At 49.2% G+C, this 21,105-nt stretch overlaps 1 protein-coding gene across 2 annotated transcripts; it reads left to right on the forward strand.

Annotated features, from left to right (window-relative positions):
• The first annotated feature begins 5,013 nt into the window (after nt 1-5,013).
• On the forward strand, nt 5,014-19,655 carry TBC1D21 (TBC1 domain family member 21). 2 transcript variants are annotated; one of them, XM_066342617.1, is made up of 11 exons: nt 5,014-5,073; nt 13,038-13,145; nt 13,277-13,380; nt 14,598-14,692; nt 15,176-15,286; nt 15,403-15,503; nt 16,402-16,498; nt 16,751-16,851; nt 18,394-18,510; nt 19,167-19,250; nt 19,623-19,655. In XM_066342617.1, exons 1-11 carry the CDS (start codon nt 5,014-5,016, stop codon nt 19,653-19,655), a joined length of 1,011 nt encoding a protein of 336 aa, XP_066198714.1. The 2 variants fall into 2 exon arrangements, with proteins under 2 accessions (XP_066198714.1, XP_066198715.1); XM_066342618.1 differs by lacking the exon at nt 13,038-13,145.
• The last annotated feature ends 1,450 nt before the right edge of the window (nt 19,656-21,105 follow it).

The raw sequence follows: 21,105 nt of genomic DNA on the forward strand, positions 1-21,105 counted from the left end.
CCATTGGAGCAAAGTTGGCCCGGGCGCTGAGGATGGCTCTGTGGCCTCTGCCTCAGGTGCTAGAATGGCTCTGGTTGCAACAGAGCAACACCCCAGATGGGCAGAACATCACCCCCTGGTGGGCATGCCGGGTGGATCCCAGTCGGGCGCATGCGGGAGTCTGTCTGACTGCCTCCCCATTTCCAACTTCAGAAAAATACAAAAAAAAAAAAAAAAAAAAAAAAGAAATTCCTTTTGCAACAGCCAGCCTTCAGAGAGGTAATTAACCACATTATTTCTCTCCATTAGTGTCCCTGGAGTTTGCTGAAATTTCTTGTTCCTTTCCCCTCTCCAATTCACTCTTTCAGTCCTCGTCATCGGATTGGTTGTAACACTTCCCCTGTCCCTTGCCCAACCATCACTATCACCATGTTCTGTTTGGGAACCAAATAACTATTTTAAAATCTGGAGAAAGCATGACAGCAAACTTCCTCCTCCCTGCTGAGCTGTGGGATCACAGTCCCCTGAGCCAGCAAGGGGTGTGAAGATGCCCATTTCTGCCAGGACTCCAGAGGTGGCTTCATGTGACACAGAGACAGCCTGGCTAGTGGCAAAGCTTGACAGAGCGGGGGTGGGGGGACGGTTCCTGGCTCCTGCATTTAATGTCTGGGTGGTCTCAAACAAAGGAATGTAATCTCTGTGACCTTCTGTACCCCTTCCAGGGAGCTCAAGGTTTGCCTTTACGTATGTCGAGCACTTCATATGAGCAATACAGCAAGTGCCCCATAAAAGGTAGCTGTGGCTGAGATGTCCCGGGACAAGAGGGTGCTCCTGTGGGCCAAAAGGGCAGCAGTGAAGACAAACCTGGATGTGGTGACAGCCAGAGCTATGCACCTGGTGGCTCCCCAAGAGCCTGGACTGAGGGGCAGGGGCAGGAGAACCATGATGAAAGCCCTGGGGAGTGAGATCCTTTCAGGGCAGGAGAGCCTCAGCTGTCCTGTGAGAGGGCTGGGTGTCACCCTTTGGCCGACTACGGTGGCTTCTGCTCCAAGTTGTGCCTCTGGGTTATCTTTGGTGTCCATGACAGCTGGATGGGAGATGACAGAGGTGTCATCTTCAATCTACTGAGCAGAACAGTGTGGTGCAAGTGAGAGCTCCCCAAGATAAAGAGGGTCCCAAATGCAGCCACTAACCCAGTAGCACTCCAACTCGCTCAGGGAGGGGGTTCTGGGTGGCCTGGCTGGCAATTGCTCTGGGGAAGCCCAATGACCTCATGCTCAGAAGAAAGCTGTCTCCAGCCTGGGTCTCTGCACCTCTCACTCCAGTGACACACGATGGGATGCTGTCTCCAGCATCGTAGGAAACACCATGCTCCATGGAGGCGAGGGCAGAATACTAGCCACCACATCTGAACAGATCCCAGCTCCCCACCACGGAGCCTAAGACGAAAGAAAGCACAGCATTAGCACAAAAGCTCACTGGCACTCTGAAATGAAATAAAAATCAGAATGTGTGGCATTCAGACCTAGAACCAGAGTGCCTCAGACTTGGCCAGTCCTGGGGTAGGTGTCCTTTGAAGGGGCTCACTGATGACTGTCACAGGGACACAGAATCATGTCATATTGTGTTGACATGAAGGGGATGGAAATGAACTCGGTTTCTAATAGTGGCCTCATCCTGCTTCTGCAGGGATGCCGGCCCTAGGCTCCTGGGGACAAGAGAGAAACAAAGCTTATTGGTCCATGGAGCTTTGAACTGCTTAACTGAGGTTGCAATGAGCCTCATAGAGGCAGGCAGAATCCTGCCTCAGATCTAGTTCATGGGAGATGTTATGGATGAGTCCTGAGCATTAGTGATGCTAATGGTGACATTGAGGTTAATAGTTTCTCCCACACATTGGGTGCGCCCGGCGTCCAGGTCCCTGCCAGGCTCTTCACGCACGCTACCTCCCTCACCGTTCAATTCCATGAGCCGTTATTGATGGCCCCCCAGGGCACATATGAAGGTGCTGAGACTCAGAAATATAAGAGATGGTGTCAAGCAAATGACACCTGCTGCCACTCCTCGAGAGAGCAGCCCCACTGCATGGTGAAAGCAAACAGCACAGCAATGCCTGCTACCAGGGCAGCATCCCAGAGTGTCAACCCACTGCATGGCTGCAGGTGTCATAGTCACCATGAAAGACAGGACTCACCCAGACACTTGTGGAAGCAATATTTCACCACAGAGAAGAGACAGAGCAGGATCAGATTCAATAGTGGGGATCGGTCCCCCACAGCCAGTGGTCTCATCTTGCAGTTGACACACGCCCCACATGTGCACGTGGGGTGGGAGGGGAAGGACCCCATTTTCTCCTGCCAGGAGCAGACACAGCAGCAGGATTGGCCAGGCACCTGTGACACACACACACACACACACACACACACACACACACACACACACACGCATGCACGCACGCGGAACAAGGAGCACACGTTGAATCTGAAACAAGAGGGACCTTCCCACAAGAGGCGATATACCCAGAACTGCTGTGGAGGCTCCTGTCTCTCACTAAGAATGTGTTCCTGGCCCAAGGCTTACTCTTCAGCAGCTGAGCAGGGCTGAAAAGACTGCATGCCCTTCCCAATGGGGGAGACCAAGGTCACATGGTTGGTAGATGACCAGATCAGGATTTTAACCTTTCTCACTGCATGAAAACTGCATTTCTGAGGATGAGAGAGTCCCTCCACACCAGGCGCCTTCCAAGTCAGTCCTCCAGCCTCGCCACCACCGCCATCAGTCAATGCACAGCCAGGCTGGGTGGACTTCTTTAATGGAGATTCTAGATCTCTCCAACCTGGGCCCACACTCTAAACCAGGACTTCAGTTTTGAAACCTGTAATTCTTGTGCCCTGAAAAAAACCCCGCATATAGAAATTTAAAGCAGAAAACTGAGCTCCAATCAGGGAGGGGGAAATGCATACAAGGAAAGCAATACCGGGGTGTTAAAAAATTAGGGCAATTTTGTCAGTACAAGGACCTGTTAAAAACTATTCAGCCCTGAAGAAAATGAGAAGGACATGTGCAAACCCCTCATAAGAATCAGAAACAGGGCCCTGGCTGGCTGGCTTAGTGGTAGAGTGTCAGTCTAGCATGTGGATGTCCCAGATATGATTCCCAGTCAAGGCACACAGAAGAAGCACCCATCTACTTCTCCACCCCTCTCCCCTCTCACTTCTCTCTCTCTCTCTCTCTCTCTCTTCCCCTCCTGCAGCTATGGCTCAATTGGAGCGAGTTGGCCCTAGTTGCTGAGGATGGTTCCATGGCCTCTTCCTCAGGCACTAAGAAGAGCTTGGTTGCTGATCAATGGAGCAACTCCTCAGAGGGACAGAGCATCAAAACCTAGTGGGCTTGCTGGATAAATCTCAGTCAGGGTGCATGTGGGAGTCTGTCTCTGTCTCCCCTCCTCTCACTGGATAAAAAAAATCAGAAATGGGATTGGAGACCCTCTTTCTTCAGCAGTGTCTGCTGTCCTATTTGACTATTAAGTCCCCATGTGATTCTATGAGGTTTTTGTAACATGACCAACCTGTACCAACCTGGGGCAGAGTTTTTACCTAAAATTTGCAAAGGAAGGTCCAAAGGCAAAGGGGAACCTTGGAATAAAGGTGCCCTATATGGGAGGTGGTCCTGTCCTTACCTCACTTCTTGCCTACTCAAAGCTACCCCACCTCCTGCTCCATGAAGACCCAGGGGCAGCAGATTAAGGAGAAAAAGCTATCATGCCTTTCTGGGTTGGGGTAGAGTTTTGGAGGGAGGCCCGGAACACAGCCTTTTGATTTAAAAGGCCTCCTGCAGTGCCACAAACCTGAAGACAGTCAACAGGACAATGAGTTGTGTCCACCAAAGACTTCCACATGGATGCTGATTCCGTTTGTTGGTAAGAATGGGGAAGCCAGAGGTGGACTGCACTCTGATTCCATGGCTGGCGGGCCCGTGGCTCAGGAATGGGGAAACATCCACATTTGAGGTCAGAGTCCAGCTTCCAACTCTGACCTCCAGATTCCAATTTGGCTGGTCTAATCACTATCATCTCTTAATGACTAAGGAGGCTTTCGAGCCAGATGCTTTCACGGCTGGAACCTGAGTAGAAACACAAGTGATGCTTAAGATGGGAAACAGGTGATGTTGGAACCAAGAGGATCTCTGGGGTAATGCAATAAATACAGCACCTCGCAAGTGCCAGGCAGCAGGGAAAGTATGAAAGACTCAGACACTGACCCTGGTCTGAAGGTAACTCAGGGTAGGAGGGGCGGTGGGGCAGGTGTAGAAATCTGTAATACACACAGAAAGGAAAATGAGGTGAGACTGAAATCTTCATTTATTTTTTCCATCCAGTCATTCAGGTACTCTCGTAAGTAAGTGCTCTGGACAGAAAGAGAAATGAAACTGGTCTCTACTCCTTGAAGCCACCATTAAAATACTGAATTGGCATCATCCAGGAAGCTTTTGAAAATACAGGTCTCCAGCCCAGACATACTGATTCTGAGGGTCTGGAAGTGGCACCAAAAAAAACTGAAGCTCCAGTTCTAGGTGTTTGTTCTCCAGATTCAGGTCCTGGCCTTGTGGGATAACAAGGGAAGGGAACTTAGAGGAAGAAGAGCCAAAGATAGGGAGAAAGGCTTCCTGGCCCACTTCTGCCAGGAAGCCCTCCCTGACCACCCCAGCCCACTGGTCTGCATGTTCTGACCTCAACCTCCTGTATGTACTGCAGTTCTCCTAAATGACTGCTAGTGTAGTCCTCTTGGCTCCTGGGTGTGTCTTACCTTGGAAGCTGAGTACGTCCATGTTCTGAGGTCATTGTGACCAGGGTTCCAGGGGCCTTGTGACACACAACGGGCTGGCTCTGTTCAAGTATGGGAGGTCAGGAGAGGCCCAGTTCCCCCTGGGAATGCAACTCATCCCCCACTAGGAAGATTATTTTCCTGCCGATTAAGCATCCTTTAGGAAGTATGCTCTAGCCAGAGGCTGCTTGGAAGGCAACCAGCAGGAATCATGACCACTCTCTCTCCTGAAAATAGCCTGTCTGCCAGGCTGTCGGCCTCCTTCATTCTGGTGCGTGCTCTCCATCAGCTCCAAGCCCCTCCCTCCCTACCACTTCTCTGGTTTGTATTAGCCCATTTTCCCCTGCTGGGTGGGAAGACTGGAACAGTGAGCTAGCCTAGGTTGTCCCTTGGTCTCAACATCAGCGCCAACAACAGGACTGAGAAACACAGGTCCCCTTTCACCCTTCTCTCTAAGCCAGTGTTACCTTTTCCCCTACATGTGACATTCTCACTCATGAGTTTTAGATTTGCAAGTTCATTGGCGAAGATGCTGGTTAACTTTCCCTGGGGCTTTTGCCAACAATTTTGATACGCTGCCGCTAGGTGGCAGTCATGCTTTGGTGAGGGGTGTCTCCCAAGCCTAGCTGGTAAGATTTATCCATGAGAAGTCAGGCTAAGCCATAAAAATTTTCCACACAGCATATTTTTTCCAAAATTATAGGAACTAATCATAATTTCAGGTCTCGTTAATAGTAGTAGTTAAGACAGCTAGACATAAAGCAGAAATCCAAAATAGATACCTATCTCCCTAAATTTTTAGATGTTGTCACTTTTTTGCAGATTTTGACCAGTGCTTGGTTTGAATTTTCTTTCTTTCTTCATTTCTATGCACTTAGAGAAAGATAATAACAAAGCCACAAACTTTCACATGTCATTTATGATATACAAGGATGACCCTAAATACTTTAAGTGTAGCTACTTACCCTCATCATAACCTTATGGATGGATGAAAAAAGTTGAGGCAGAGATTAAATAACTTGCCTGTAGTCACACAGTTACTAAGCAGCAAGGCTGGTGTTTAGACCCAGACAGGTGGGCCACGGAGTTCGTCTTCCCTTTTTTTTTCTTTTTTCTTTTTTTTTTTTTTTTTTTTTGAGACTGAGAGGCAGGGAGAGAGAGACAGTAACATCAAGCTGCTCCTGTATGTGCCCTAACTGAGGAATCAAACTGGCAATCTTTCCACTCCATAATGATGCTCCATTCAACAGAGCTATCCAGCCAGGGCTTAATTTTTATTGATAAAACAAAACAAAACAAAAAAACAACAACACAGAGAGAGGATGGGAGAGAAAAGGGAAGGAGAAAGGAAGCATTCATTTGCTGTTCCACTCAGTCATGCATTCATTGGTTGCTTCCCCATATGTGCCCTGATAGGAGATCAAACCTTCAACCTTGTCATTTTGGGATGACACTCTTAACTGACTGAGCTAACCAGCCAGGGCCGAGTCTGTCTTCCAGTGTAGTGACTCTCAACGTGTGGGGCCCAAACCTGCAGCATCAACATCCATTGGGAACTTACGAGAAATGCAGGTTCTTGGGCCCTGGATCTTTGGAACCAGAAACTCTGGGGGCAGAGCCTGGCGATCTGTTTTAATAAATGCATGGTACATCCTATGGATGATTCTGACGTGCAGCCAACCTTGAGAAGCATGGCTTTAGACCCTCTTTCCATCCACATGCTAGACAGATGGTACACTCATAAGTGCATTAGGGTCCTCCCTCCTAAGCCATAGTTTCATTAAGGGTCCTCCCTCCTAAGCCATAGTTGCTGTTGGACGTGTGTCTTGTCCCTCAGGTGAACTGGAATGAAAAAGAGGTTGAGAACCTTAAGCAGAATCAGAGACCTCTCCCAGGCTTTCTTGGGAGCTCTATCACTGTGAGTATTCAGGGAAACATGGCATCAAAGCTTTCATAGAAAGTTTTTCTTATCTTCCAGTGAATTCTCTACTTTACTAAATATATGACTGGAAATCCTGAACTTAGTGGTGCAGAAGGTGGGGAGATGTGTACCTGCAGCCAAGGCCTCTGGCAGCCGAAGCGATTAGAAGGACAGACCCACTGAGGATTCCCACTGTAGGCCTCTTTCTGCAGGTTTGCTGGTGGAGAGCTTAACCTGTTCATGCACACGGTGAGGGTAGGAGATGCCACAGTGGCTCTGCCCAGCAGAGCTTGTCCCAGGAGACGAGAAAAGCAGCTCCTGCATTGCTGAAGGATATCCAACATCCTGTGTGCTACACATTTTCATCCCTGGTTACCAGGCCATTGCAATCACATGGTGGTGCAGGGCAGCATAACAAAGAAGGGGAATATGGGAGACTGGAGGTGGATTTGAGAAGATATGCAGCAGACAGTCCCCATCACTTAGAAGGACCCCAGATACAGGTTCTGTGATTCCTGGCACAGACAGGTGCTATGGATGTATAAGGAGAAGGGAGGGAGGAGGATTTCATGAGGAAATTCTCACCGTTAGCCCTCTGCAAGTCAGCAAACCTCTGGTGTTTGTCCTTGGCTTGCTAGCAGATGTCTAGATGCTTGTGGGTAGCCTATTGCTAGCTTAGGTTTGGAGAGATACAGGGAAGTAGAGGAAGTAGAGGGTATATGGAAAAGAGTTTCCTAGAAAGATAAGGCAATGACTTTTTTTTTTTTTAGTGAGAAAGAGACAGACAGACAGACAGGAAGGGAGAGAGATGAGAAGCATCAACTCATAGTTGTGGCTCCTTAGTTGTTCATTGATTGTTTTCTCATATGTGCCTTGATGGGGGGGGGGGGCTACAGCAGCGTGAGTGACCCCTTGCTGAAGCCTGAGACTGGGTCATGTCTGTGATCTCACACTCAAGCCAGTGACAGAGCACTCAAGCTGGTGAGCCCACGCTCAAGCTGGAGACCTTGGGATTTTGAACCTAAGTCTTTAGAGTCCCAGGTTGATGCTCTATCCACTGTGCCACCACCTGGTCAGGTTGGGCAATTACTTTTTATAAAGAAATGCAGGCCCTGGCTGGTTGGCTCAGTGGTAGAGCGTCGGCCTGGTGTGCAGGGGTCCCGGGTTCAATTCCTGGCCGGGGCACACAGGAGAAGCGCCCATCTGCTTCTCCACCCCTCCCCCTCTTCTTCCTCTCTGTCTCTCTCTTCCCCTCCCGCAGCCAAGGCTCCATTGGAGCAAAGTTGGCCCGGGTGCTGAAGATGGCTCTGTGGCCTCTGCCTCAGGTGCTAGAATGGCTCTGGTTGCAACAGAACGACGCCCCAGATGGGCAGAGCACCGCCCCCTGGTTGGCATGCTGGGTGGATCCCGGTCAGTCGGGCGCATGCAGGAGTCTGTCTGACTGCCTCCTTGTTTCCAACTTCAGAAAAAATACAAAAAAAAAAAAAAAAAGAAATGCAGCCCTGGCAAAGTAGGCAGAGGGTGCATTACTGCAGGTAGAGGTTCAGTGTGCAAATTCTTGGAGCTTTGCAGCAGATGGCTCATTTTGACATTTCTGATGATTTCTCCTTATTGGGTTGACACCTTACTCTTATTGTGGCATGCTGCGCATATCACTTTGATAACTTGACCACTCTGTTATTGTGTTTGACTCCTTTTTCATATATTTGTTCCTCTTTTTTTTCATCTTTCTAAGGCATTTCACTTTATCATATACCTTTTGCTAACAATTTGTGTGGATGTGTATGTTTTATTCAAACTGAAAATCCTTGCCTTTTGTCCTTCCCAATGGCATGACTTTGGGGTTTACCTCCTGGACTTTTGTACCATAGAGGTCTGGGTTTGAGTCTCAGCTCTGATACTTGCTATGTGACTTCAGATACACTAGTTAACTCCCCTATAGTCTCCTAACTATAAAACAGTGTGATCACTATGCCTACCTCATAGATGGCTATGAAGATGAGATGAGCTGACATATTTAAAGTGCCTAGAACAGTGCCTGCCACATCAGCGATGCTTTTAAGGTTTACAAGTAAGAAGAGAATTTCATGGATTTATTTTCAAAATTGATTTCTTTGGATCTCTATTACTGTTGTGCTTTGTGGTTTTATCAATTTCTTAGGTTGTTTTTTTTTGTTTTCTTCTTATTTTTTAAAGATTTTTTAAAAATTTATTGATTTTACAGAGAGAGGAGAGGAAGTAGGAATAGAAGTACTAACTCATAGTTGCTTCACTTTAGTTGTTCATTGATTGTTGTATGTGCCTTGACCAGGCAAGCCCAAGGTTTTGAAATAGCACCTTCAGCGTTCCAGGTCAACCTATTGTTTCCTTTTATTTTTAAAGTGAGTTAAAAGAAAAATGTCTGGTTCCTATAAATCTCTAATTTTTTAAAGTCAAAAGTAAAATAATTTCTCATGACTCCATCTTCAAATCTAATAAAGAAGTTGAATTTGTAGTTAAAAGAAAATCTTCCCACAAAGAAAACTCCAGGACTAGATGGCTTCATTGGTGAGTTGTATCAAACACCAAGGAATGCAACATTATTATATGTCTACAAAAACTCCAAACAATTGAAAAGCACAATGCATTCCTACTCATTCTATGAGGTCAACATTATACCCTAACACTAAAATCAAAGGCATTACAAGAAAATTATAGACTGATACCTTTCATAAACACAGATGCAAAATTTTTAAGTAAAAATTCAGCAAATAGTATACAATGATCTATAAGAAAGATGATATATGATCACCAAATTAAATTTATCCCATTTCTATAGAGGCAGAACATTATTTCAAAATATTAAACATTCATTCCTGATTAAAAAAACAAAAAACTCTCAGCAAACTAGAAACAGAAGGGAACTTTCTCAATCCAGGAAGGGGTAGCTACTGAGAGTCTGCAGTTGACATCATGCCATGTCATGAAGCCGAATGCTTTTCCACCAAGACTGGGAACAAAGCGCAGACACCTGCTCTCACCACTTATATTCAGGGTTGCACTGGAGTTTCTAACTGGTGCTTAAGACAAGGATAGAAAATAAAAGACATCCAGCCTAGAAAGGAAAAAATGAAACTGTCTTTATTCACAGACACATAATCATCGATGTCAGGACTGGCAAACGTCTACAAAGTCGAGTAGTAAGTGGCTTAGTTTTTGTGTGTTGTTTCTGTTGCAACTACATAACATTGCTATTGTAGTGTGGAAGCAGCCACAGATAATGCATGAATTAGTGGACATGGCTGTGTGCCAATAAAACTTTATCTAAAAAACAAGTTGGAGGCAGAGCTGGCTCACAGATCATAGTTGCTGATCCTTGGCCTGAATAATAAGCCCCATAGAATCCACCAAAAACAAAACAAAACAAAACAACAAAAACCTAGTAGAACTAATAAGTGAGGTTAGTGAGGTTTCAGGATACAAGATCAATATACAAAAATCTATTGTGGCTGGCCAACTGGCTCAGTGGGTAGAGCATCAGCCCAGCATATGAATGTGCTGGGTTCAATTCCCAGTCAGGGCACACATGAAAAGTGCCCATCTACTTCTCCACCCCTCCCTCTCTACCTTCTTTACCTCTTCTCTTTAGCCAGTGGCTTGATTGGTTCAAGCATTGGTCCCAGGCACTGTGAATAGCTTGTTTGTTCTGAGCGGGTCAGCCTCAGGCATTAAAAATAGCTTGGTTGATTCAAGCATTGGCTCCAGGTGGTTCTTGCTAGGTGGATTGTGGTCAGAGTTCATGGAGGAGTTTGTCTCACTCTCTCTCCTCCTCTCACTTAAAAAAACAAAACAAAACAAAACAAAAAAACTACTGTATCTCTATATAGTAGCAATGAACAATTGTTAAGTTGAAATTTAAAACAGAACATCTTTTACAATAACACCCCCAAAAAGGAATATTTAAGAATAACTCTGGCAGAATATATGAATAACCTATACATTTAAAACTGTAAAATATTGCTGAGAGAAGAAATTAAAGAAGACCTATATAAGAGTTATACAATGTTCAGGGGTCAGAAGACTCAACAATAGTGTTATCAATTCTCCCTGAATTGATCTGTAGATTTGATATAATCCCCATCAAAATTTCAGCTGTCTTTATTACAGAAATTGATCAACTGACTAAAATTTGTCTGGAAATGTCTTCCTAAAGTTCATGCATTTCCTTTTATGACAAGGAATCCAGGACACAGCCCAGCTTTGTCTATCGCCTCCTATGCCTAGTCTTGCCACTGTGCAGGCTGAGTTGCAGCCTGTGACTAAGTAAAGGTTATGAGAGCATGACAGCTGTCAGAGGGACAGACACCTGGCTGAGATGACAGTGCCTTTGCAAGAGAGGCGTGGCATCTGGGCAGACCTGGCTTCCCAAGGTTAAGCCAACACTGAGATTTTTTTGTAACTTCTTGGGCATGTATGTCCTATTTTGGTTTAGAAGATAAAGAATGCATTGAGAAGCTAGAGTGGGTCCCCAGGGGATCTGATCTCCAAAGGGAAAGTTTCCAAAGAATGGGAAATACAGCAAATAGACCATGGCCATGGTGGTCCCTGGTCTGGCTCTAAAGGGCACAGGGCACCAGAGCTGGGTGCTGCAGGCACAAGGGCTGAGAACTGCTTTGTGGCCAAGCATGCTTGGTAGCGGAAACAAGTTTCAGACCGACCCCTCTTCCGAGCACTGCCAACCCTCGAAGCAGATGGCAGACTGAAGGGAAGGCTTGGGGCGCAGGGCCAGGGTGACTACAGGAGGGAGGTATCCATCAGTGGAGCACTCAGGAAGAGCCCATTCAGGAAACTTGGGAGAGTGTCTTGCTTGGTGAGTTTTCTTTCCTTCCTTTCTTTCTTTTCTCCCTCCCTCTCTTTTCCTTCCTTCCTTCCTTCCTTCCTTCCTTCCTTCCTTCCTTCCTTCCTTCCTTCCTTCCTTCCTTCCTTCCCTTTTTTTTTGTTACTACTCTGAAGGGTCCCTGAGTCTGTAGTTTACCCCCAGTGTTGCTTTGAGATGATGGAATTAGGAACGTAAAAGGAAAGCTGGCCCAGTGTTGCAAAATGAAAGGTGAAACTATTTTCTTAAATGATGAAAGGGTTTAGAAAATACATTATTATTTAAAATGTACTGCTCAATCCATCCCTACCAAGCAAGATCTTAGTGGAAATTATCCCAGAGCTGAGCCTGCGGGCTCCTGTTTCTCCAGTTCTGTGTTACGGTCAATACCTTGCTCCTCACACGGTCCACAGATGCAGTGTCAGCAACCCAACCCCTAGGGGAGTTTGTTGGAAACTGCATGAGTCTGGCCCACTCCAGACATTCTGAGTCATAATCTGCATTTTAAGCAGATCATCAGGTGACACATTTGGAATTTTAAGTTTGAGTCACATGTGTGCATATTCAGGAACATATTAATGGGAGGTCATTTCAATAAGAACTCTAACTCCTTGTTATTGTTTTATGAGCACTTTTATTTGCTTGGTATGCAGTGGTACTCCCCCCCAAACACACACACACACACACACACGCACGCACACACACGCACGCACATGCACACGCACACGCACACACCCCTTATGTAAACCAGAAACCATCCCAGGCAAGGGAAATGAAGTGCAGGAATGTGTGTAATTAGTACTTATTTTATATATATTTTTATGATCAAAGCAACATATATCACTATAGAAAAGTTTGAAAATATAATAAAAAGGGGGGAAATTACTTATAATCCTATCCAAAAATAATCACTGTTGTTTTTAGGTAGGATTTTTGTTTGTTTGTTTTTTGGTATTTTTTTTAGTATTCTTTCTAACTGAATTTTTATAGTGGTTTATTCACTATGTAGTTGAGTATATAAGGTGCAGTTTAATAACACATAACAGACATTTATGGCTGTTAATACACAGAGAGGATAGATACTAAATGTGCAATTTTGCATCCTGCTTTTTCCTGTTACTTTTCCAGCTTATTATTCATTCCTTGTAAGCACCGTTTTATATGCCTCATAATATTCTGCTGAGCATGTAAACCAGTTTACTATTCCCTGTTGCTTAACATTTAGAACGCTTGTATTTTTCATTTCGGTAAGTGTTGTACCATAAAAATTATTGTGCATATGGCATTTTTTTTCTATATATGTGCTCAGTTATTTTCTCAGGATAAATTTCCAGAAGTGAGTCAGCAGACACTGAGCTTAGATGCACATTGCAAAACCCAGAATGTGTCATTTAAAAACCCACACTTAAATGAAGAGTCAAAGGGCCCTGACCAAGGGCTGAGTGGTTGTCCTTACCAGGTGAAGAGAAAACCACCCATTGACAAGACAGAATGGGATGGCTTCTTTGACGAGAATGGTCAGTTGGCCAAATCACGGGACTTCATTTGTGTTAACATCTTGGAAAGGGTACGGTCCCCAAGCTACCATTGGCCTTCCCCTGGAACTAGGGGCATGGGTGGGCAAGGGGGGAGGTGGCATTGGTAGGGGCCCTTTTGATAGGCATCAGAGAACCCATGACCTCTCAACCCCCACCCCAGGGCCTACACCCCATCGTGAGGACAGAAGCCTGGAAGTTCCTCACGGGCTACTACTTGTGGCAGAGTTCCCACGACGAGCGGCTCGCGGTAGACAGCACAAGGAGGTAGCACACTCCAGACCCTGACTGTGGAGGATGGGTAGCTGGGCAGGGGGGAGAGGGTGCCCACTCCATCCTGGCAGTTTCAGTCAGACTTCAGACAGGCTTCTCATTCTGAGTGGCAAAGTCACCAGGGCACTCCTGACTCAGGGTCCACACACAGGAGGGGTCTTCACCACCAACCCCCACCCTGACTGCTGACACGGGCTCTTACTCCTCCCTCAGCCTTTCACACTCTTCCCCACAGCCTGTGCACCTACTGGAGGTGCAGAAGGTGGACCCACTGGGCGAACCAGAGACAAGTCCAGGGCAGTAGGGCATCCAAGGGCTAGCTGGGGCTTCCAGAGAGTCCAACAAGAGCCCACTGTGTCAGTGTCCCAAGGCCGCAGCAACAGAACCACAGACCAGGTGTCTTCCCACAAGAGGGACCCTCTCAGTCCTGGAGGCCAGGGCCCAAAAGCAAGGCGCTGGCAGGGATGACTCCCCCCTCCCCACACACATACACACAAGTGCTCCGTGCGAGAGTCCCTCCTCGCCTCCCGGAGGTTCTGGTAGCTCTGGGCGTCCCTTGGCATGTGGCTGCACCACTGCAGTCTCTGCCTCCTGGTCACATGACCATCTCTGCTCTCTGCAGGTCCTTCTGTGTAACTCTCAGAAGGACGCTTGTCATTGGATTTAGGGCCCAACTAGTTAATCAAGAAGGATCTCATCTTGAGACCCTTAACTTGATTATATCTGCAAAGACCCTTTTTCCCCAGTAAGGTCACACTCCCAGATTCTAGGGCTTAGAGCATGGGCATCTCTTTTTTGGGGGTCATCATTCAGCCTTCTATACCACCAGCTCACTGTAATGATGGGCACAAAGCACCCTCTCATCCTATCCTTATCATTCTGGTGCATACATGTTTGTGTTATCTCACTGTATAGATGAGGAAACTGAGGCTTAGAGAGGAACAGTGAGGTCGCCACGGCTCAACCTTCTCTGTAGACACCTGGTTATTAAGTTGTGAAGACAGGATTCAGGTGCGGTCATCAGACTGCAGAACCAGGAGGTCAATCTCATTCCTGCCTGCACTCTGGGCAGGTGGTGCACGGTGGAGGATGGTTGGGGGCCAGCACAGACAAAGGGATGCAGAGCATCCCAGACTGTGGGCACAGCTCAGGGTCCCTAGATGTGCTGGGAGGAGAGGCTGCCTCGCCTAGCTCCCGCCCTGTCCTCACAGGAAGAACTACGAGGCCTTATGCCAGATGTATGAGAGGATCCAGCCCCTCCTGGAAAACCTGCACCAGAACTTCATCGAGACTCGGAACAGCATCAGTGAGCAGGCGAGGGTGGGCAGGGCCACGTCACCCCTGGGAACCATCCCTGACCTCTCCACAGTCTTGTGGGGTTGGTTCCTTGGTTCCCGAGAGCTGCCCTGACACATGCCTGAAATGATCTGGCCACACCATCATTCGTCCATCCACCTGTCTCTGCTGGCTGCCCCTAGATGCCAGCATGGTGTTTGCAGAGGTGCACGCTGTTCCTGCTGTTTGGTTTTCATCTCTTCCTCCCTTGGTCTTGGACTAGGCTGGGTTAGAACTGAACAAAGGGGGAGCATTCCTGGCAGTGGGTATAGTCTGGTCCAAGACTTGGCAGTGGGAAGGAACCTGGGCAGCACAGAATGTGGTGAGAGACGGAGCCTGGGGCCCAATGCTCCTTTCATAGCCCCCTCCCTCGGAATGTTGAGAAAAATAAACTCATGGACCTTCTGCACGAGGTGATCTGGTGCTACCCACCTGTCCCTTGCTCCAAACCTAGCATGTGACATACAGAAACTCTATGACAAAGACCCCCTGGGAAATGTCCTTATTGACAAGAAGAGTCTAGAGAAGATCCTGCTCCTGAGTTATGTCTGCAACACACAGGCAGGTGTGTGAAGCCCCCACGGCCCCTTGCCTCAGCTCCTTCCTGGAATGCCTTCCCTGCCCTGGCCTAGGCCTCCCACCTCCCCCCCAGCACCTCCTCACAGGGCACTCTCCACCCAGAGTACCAGAAGGGCTTCCACGAGATGGTGATGCTGTTCCAGTTGATGGTGGAACATGACCATGAGACCTTCTGGCTTTTCCAGTTCTTCCTGCAGAAAATGGTGAGGACTGGGTCTGAGCTCAGCACCCCCCCCCCAAATTCTCTGAAGAACCCCTCAAGGTGAAGAAGGCATTGGCCCTCCAGACACTTACTATAACTGCAGAACAGCTCTTGGGTCCTGGAGAAGCCAGGAAGAGCAAGGCCAACCCCAGTGCAGTGTGTTCTGGGTGGGCGGGGTAGCATGGGAGTTGAGGAGTGGGCTGGAGCGATGCTCTGAGTCCAGCTCTCTCCAAACCTTGAAAGAGGGAGACTGACCAGGCCCAGAGATGGCACCCACTTCTGGCATTCCTCTCCCAGCATGCTCTGCTCCCACAAACACTCCATGGCTCAGGATAAAACCCAGTAACATCAGGCAGGCACACACATCCTGCATTGTTGGTCCACACTCCCACTGCTCCTTTCACATGAGATGCACCTCAGGCACCCTAGGAACTTGGTGTTCAGATTGCTGTTCATATTGCTGCTCCCTGGAACACTGTCCCTGGACAGATATTCCTAATGCTCTAGGAGAGGCTTCCCAGAACCCACCTCCCTTCCCTCCACCCAGGTGGCAGCAAACTCACTGCTTACCTTATCCTGGTTCTGACCCACGGTGTGAGTAAGAAGGAAGCCCTGGGCTCACTGCTTTGTAAGCCACACATGGAATATCTCTGCATCACACACACACACATACATGACACACACACAGGAACACATACATACAAATGGATACCCTTGTGCACACAGATTGCACAGACACAGACGTGATGTGCGCACACACACTTCCACAGAACCCAGACTCGTACAGACACACGCACCCAGCCTGGGTCTCCAGAACTGGGGAGATGGTGGAGCGGGGTGGGCTGATGGACACTCTCAAGCCCAGCACACTGTTTCCCTCCCGCCCACTATCTTTGCAGGAGCACAGCTGTGTCATCAACATCGGGGTAGGCAAGAACCTGGACATGCTCAACAACCTGATCACCTTTCTGGACCCTGTGTTTGCCGAGCACCTCAGTGAGTAGACCCTTGGGCCACTGCACAGGGTCATGTAGCCATCTCCCCAGGCCCTTGGAGGAGGGTTCATCATGATGGGGTTGGAGTCTGGACCATTAAAAATCAACCACAAATACTCCCCAAAGGCGGTGAGAAGGGTGGTGGCCACGGGTCTGTATTTCCAGAATGCGTTGTGTGCTCTGTTGCTGGCCAGTCGTGTCTGCTCTGATCCCAGTCTCCTGACCGGTGCCTCTCCCCATGCTTCCCCCACAGAAGGAAAGGGTGCGGGGGCCGTGCAGTCTCTCTTCCCTTGGTTCTGCCTCTGTTTCCAGCGAGCTTTCAAGTCCTTTGACGATGTCTGGAGGCTCTGGGAGGTGAGGTGCTCTGCTGGGGTCAGGCCCGCCCTCGAATGACAGTAGAACAGCCCTTTGGCTTGCCCCTCCTCCATTGCTGGCTTTGGATGGACGCCAGGCACTCAGGGTTTACTGGCCAGTGACCCTGCGCCTGCCTTGTTGGAGGAGACTGGACGTCAGTTCACCCATCTGCTTGTGCACTACCTCCGTCCTCACCTTCTCAGGGCAGGAGAGGGGGCCTGGGCCCATGCTGTGAACCCCAGCCTGTAGCTCAGCTTCCTTGACTCCTGCGTGGGTAGTGTAAGGCCAGAGGCCACCACCGTGGCCAGGCAGGTTCCCACTGGATTCAGGCAGATGGTAAGAAACTGTGGAGCCAGGAAATGATGGCCGTTCCGTTTATTCAAGTCTAGTAACGGCAGATGAGCAAAAAGGCAGGGAAGACCGCTTCCCTTTTCATTGCTGGACTCTCCCAGACTCACAGCGCAAAACAGGCCCCCACCAGCCTCAGCACTCCCCAGCCAAACAGACCTGCTGAACCAAGCCCCTCAGTTCTCTCCTCCTTTCTCTCTCCCTGCACCCCCCAGCAAAACAGGCGAGGGAAAAAATCCTTCTCCAGCAAACAATCCCCCCTCCTCATGGAGGCAGGCAATCTGCAATTTGCAAACTGCCGCCCTGAGGGCAAGAACCCACAACCTTCCACAGACTATACACACTGGCACTGCCCCAATACAAGCAAGCAAACCTAGAAAACAATTGTTCACCCAACAGGCGGCCTCACCCTGTTCCCAACCCCTCAGCTCCCCCTCCTCAGCCTTCCCTTCCACCTGGGTATTAGCTCCCTGTTGAGCCCTCACTCCAGGAGAGGATGGAGCCCCCACAGACAGGTCACACCTGCAGTCCTTTGGTCCTAGTCCCCCATAACCATCAGCAGATTACCCTCCCCAGGACATACCCACCACTCATCACTGCTCTGTCCAGTGGCCTCCACTGCCCACAGGACCCAAGCCAACATTCAGCCTGGACTGGTCAACCTTATGAGTCCCCCATGCCTCACTCTTTCCCCCTGACTTCCTGGACTCCACACCCAAGTCCATGACCACTGGCAGGACTTTGGCGACACCCCTGGATTGTTGACATCAGCCACTGCTTTGCTGAAACTCCCCTCAGATTATCACAGAGAGTTACCCAGTTATTCTCTACCCTCTTCCATCCCTCCCTCCCTTCCTGTCCCCACAGTCTTTCTTCCTTCTTCCCTCCCCTCTCTCATTCTCACTCTTCCTCCTCTTTCCATCTAATGAATTCTCTGAAGGCTTTTTCTCTGATTCCCCCAGTAGCCAGCACAATGCCTAGAACTCCAGAGGTAGCTGTGAACGCTGGCCTGCGTGAGTGTGTGTGTGTGAGTGTGTGAGCATGTAAAGTCAATGGATAAGTGAATGAGCGATTCAGCAAGTCAGCACCAAGACCCAGGAATGTCTGACCCTGGACATGTGGCTGGTGGGCACCTCACCATCTTAAGTGCAATGCAGACTCAGGCCGCAGGCCAAGACTCGCCTGTCCATGCAGGTTCTGCTCACCGGGAAGCCCTGCAGAAACTTCCAGGTACTGGTGGCCTACAGCCTGCTGCACATGGTGCGTGAGCAAGTACTGCAGGAGAAAATGGCTGGTGAAGACATCCTCCTGGTGAGAGCACCCTCCAGCGAAGCCAAGCCCCATGGCTGCTGGGGACTCTGACACCCTATGCCAACCTGGCTGAAGGCCCCAGTCTCATGGGGTGCTGGGCCTCGGTGGCCTCTTTGCCTCTGGACAGGAATCATAGGAGAGCTAACATGTCCTGAGCCCATCCTGAGTGCTTTATAAAGGAGTTCATTCAAGCTTCACAAGAAATCTAACCCAGAGGGTCAAAGACCATCATCATCTTCACCCCTCCAGAGCATATGAAGAAACTGAGGCCTTGAATGGCACTTAACCACTAGGTTTGACTGCTTCACAGTCAGTCCCTTGGTCCTAGCATCGTCCTCTGGCAAAAGACCTAAAATCTTCCTAAATTTCTAAACAGCAGCTGAAGTCCCTATTCACAAACCTCTTAGGTGGCTCCCTAATTATAAAACAAGTCCTCCTTGGGAGCTCATAAGACCCTCAGTGGAACCCCCGAAACTGCCTAGAGCTTAGTAGGAAAACTACATTTACCACCTCCCCAAAATATACGATTCCAGCGTTGAAATCCCAGGCACTGTGCCAGGCAGACTGGGAAGAGATCAGGTGGCCCCGGGGACAGCCGTGAGCAGCGGCCTGTCCCCTCAGCCGGTGCCCTGCTTCCCCGCCACGTCTCGGCACAGGCCTGCAACAACCTGATTGACCTCGACGCCGATGAGCTGATCTCTGCCGCCTGCTTGGTCTACGCAGAGCTCATCCAGAAGGATGTAAGTGGTCCCAACTGTTTGTCCTTCTCCTCCTCCTCTTTCAGGAAGCCTTCCCTGAACTCCCAGGCCCAGCCTGCAGCAGGCATATGCAGCTGCAAAGACAGTGTGTGCCACGTGCTCTGCCATCAACACACTGGGGTTCTCTGCGAGCTCTCCTCACTGCCTACATGTGTCACTCATGCCTCTGTGAGCAGAGTGCAAGTCCCAAAAACAGGGCCCCCAACTGTGGTTCCCTGTGTCTTCCCAGGGGACCCAGGCACAGGGCTGAGTACCCAGGGACCCAGGAGAATATCACTGGCTGGATAAACAGAGGAATGAGAGAAAGGGACCAATGTCTGTTCCCCTCAACCTGCTGGACCTTCTTCTCCCCAGGTTCCTCAGCCATTGAAGGATTTCTTTCTCTGAGGACACATGCAATGGACAGATGCCTCAGTGGACAAGACAGAGATGGTGCTTCAGCTGTGAGGCTAGGATCAAGTCCACTGGGGTATTAGAGTGAAGGCATAGTTAATACAGCTGCAGGACAAACCGCCTTCTGGAGTCACCATGTGTGCTGAGTGGGCCAATGTGTTCCAGGGCACAGAGGGCAGAGACAGGATTGTCCTGTGAAAAGAGGCCCTGGCCGGGGAGAAGAGCAATTGCGAGGGCTAGAGGTATACGTGTTGGGGAGAGATTGTGCAGGTCGGGTGGCAGCTCTTCTGTGGCCAAAGGGTGTCCCAACACTGTGGTGGTTTGGCACCAGGAAGGAAACGGTGAAGGGTGTGACCAACTGTGGGCACCTTCCCATCTCCTGTGGGAGACAGGGCTGAATGGTCTAATAGGCTCACTCAACCCACTGGACTCCGTCTGGAGAGAGGGTCTGACCCCAGGAGTCGGCACCCCTTTCCTCCCCTTTCTCCCAACATGCCACTCACTAAGTGGTTTCTCCAAAGCCCCCTGCCCCCCAGCAATCTATGGAAGGACACAGCTCAAATCTTCTGGCAGCCCTTCTCCAACACAGTCTTTCCCGGAAGCCCAGTGGTCGGCATTGGGGTGGGAGCCCAGAGCCCTCCTCCCTGGGACCCCCATCAAACCCCACCTCAAACCTCTAGTCACTCCCTATGGGAGCTCTGAGGAACCTCTACTTTATAGGGAGCACATCTGCAAACCTTTATTGGTCTTAAAATTGAACTGGATTAAGGCTTGACACCGAGTTGATCCAGGTGCAGGTTAATTCCTGGTGATGCAGCCCCTCTCAGACCTTCTGCAGCACTCCCGGCCATGGGAAGGAGACGCCTTCTTCTCACTCATGGCAGAGCACCAGCCTCTCCTCACCCGCTCATCACTTATGTCACCCAATGCTATTTTCCTAGGTCCAGTCAGGAGCTAGAACTTTGGGAAGCAGTGAAATTCTAGAGCCAAAGTTTCCTTTCATGTAGAGGCTGTGCTGGTCTAATGTTATTTATGTAGTCCTTACATCTATTGAGTCCTTCCTGTGAGCTTTCCACTGTCTAGGTTCTCAGCATTCAATAGTAGAGAAAATAGAGACACGCAGTGTTAATTCTGGGGAAGCTCCTATGTTCACCTCTGCTGCCCACAGCCTGGCTCAGGGTTGGCCACCAGCCCCATCACACACAGCCCAATCACCTGTCCAGTCCTCTTAGGGACAAGCCATCTCAAGATCCCTGCCCTTGGCAACTGAGCTCCCATGGGTGAACCGAGATGTTGCAGGGCTGGACTCCTGGGAGGTGAGGCTTTGTCCACTTCCCTTGTCCTGCCTCTGTGCCTGTTATGACCTTAGTGTGCCTTATAGCCGAGTTAACTACATCTTGTTTTGCAACAATCTTTAGGCTGCTCTGGACATTCCTCCTCCAGG

This window comes from Saccopteryx leptura, chromosome 6 (genome assembly GCF_036850995.1).
Source record: "Saccopteryx leptura isolate mSacLep1 chromosome 6, mSacLep1_pri_phased_curated, whole genome shotgun sequence".
Lineage (NCBI taxonomy): Eukaryota > Metazoa > Chordata > Mammalia > Chiroptera > Emballonuridae > Saccopteryx > Saccopteryx leptura.

Coding starts and splice junctions, on each gene's coding strand:
- TBC1D21 (XM_066342617.1), top strand. CDS start 5,014: ATGACCACTCTCTCTCCTGAAAATAGCCTGTCTGCCAGGCTGTCGGCC. Junction 14,693..15,175: donor CGAGACTCGGAACAGCATCA/GTGAGCAGGCGA, acceptor CTCCAAACCTAG/CATGTGACATACAGAAACTC. Junction 15,287..15,402: donor TGTCTGCAACACACAGGCAG/GTGTGTGAAGCC, acceptor CTCTCCACCCAG/AGTACCAGAAGGGCTTCCAC.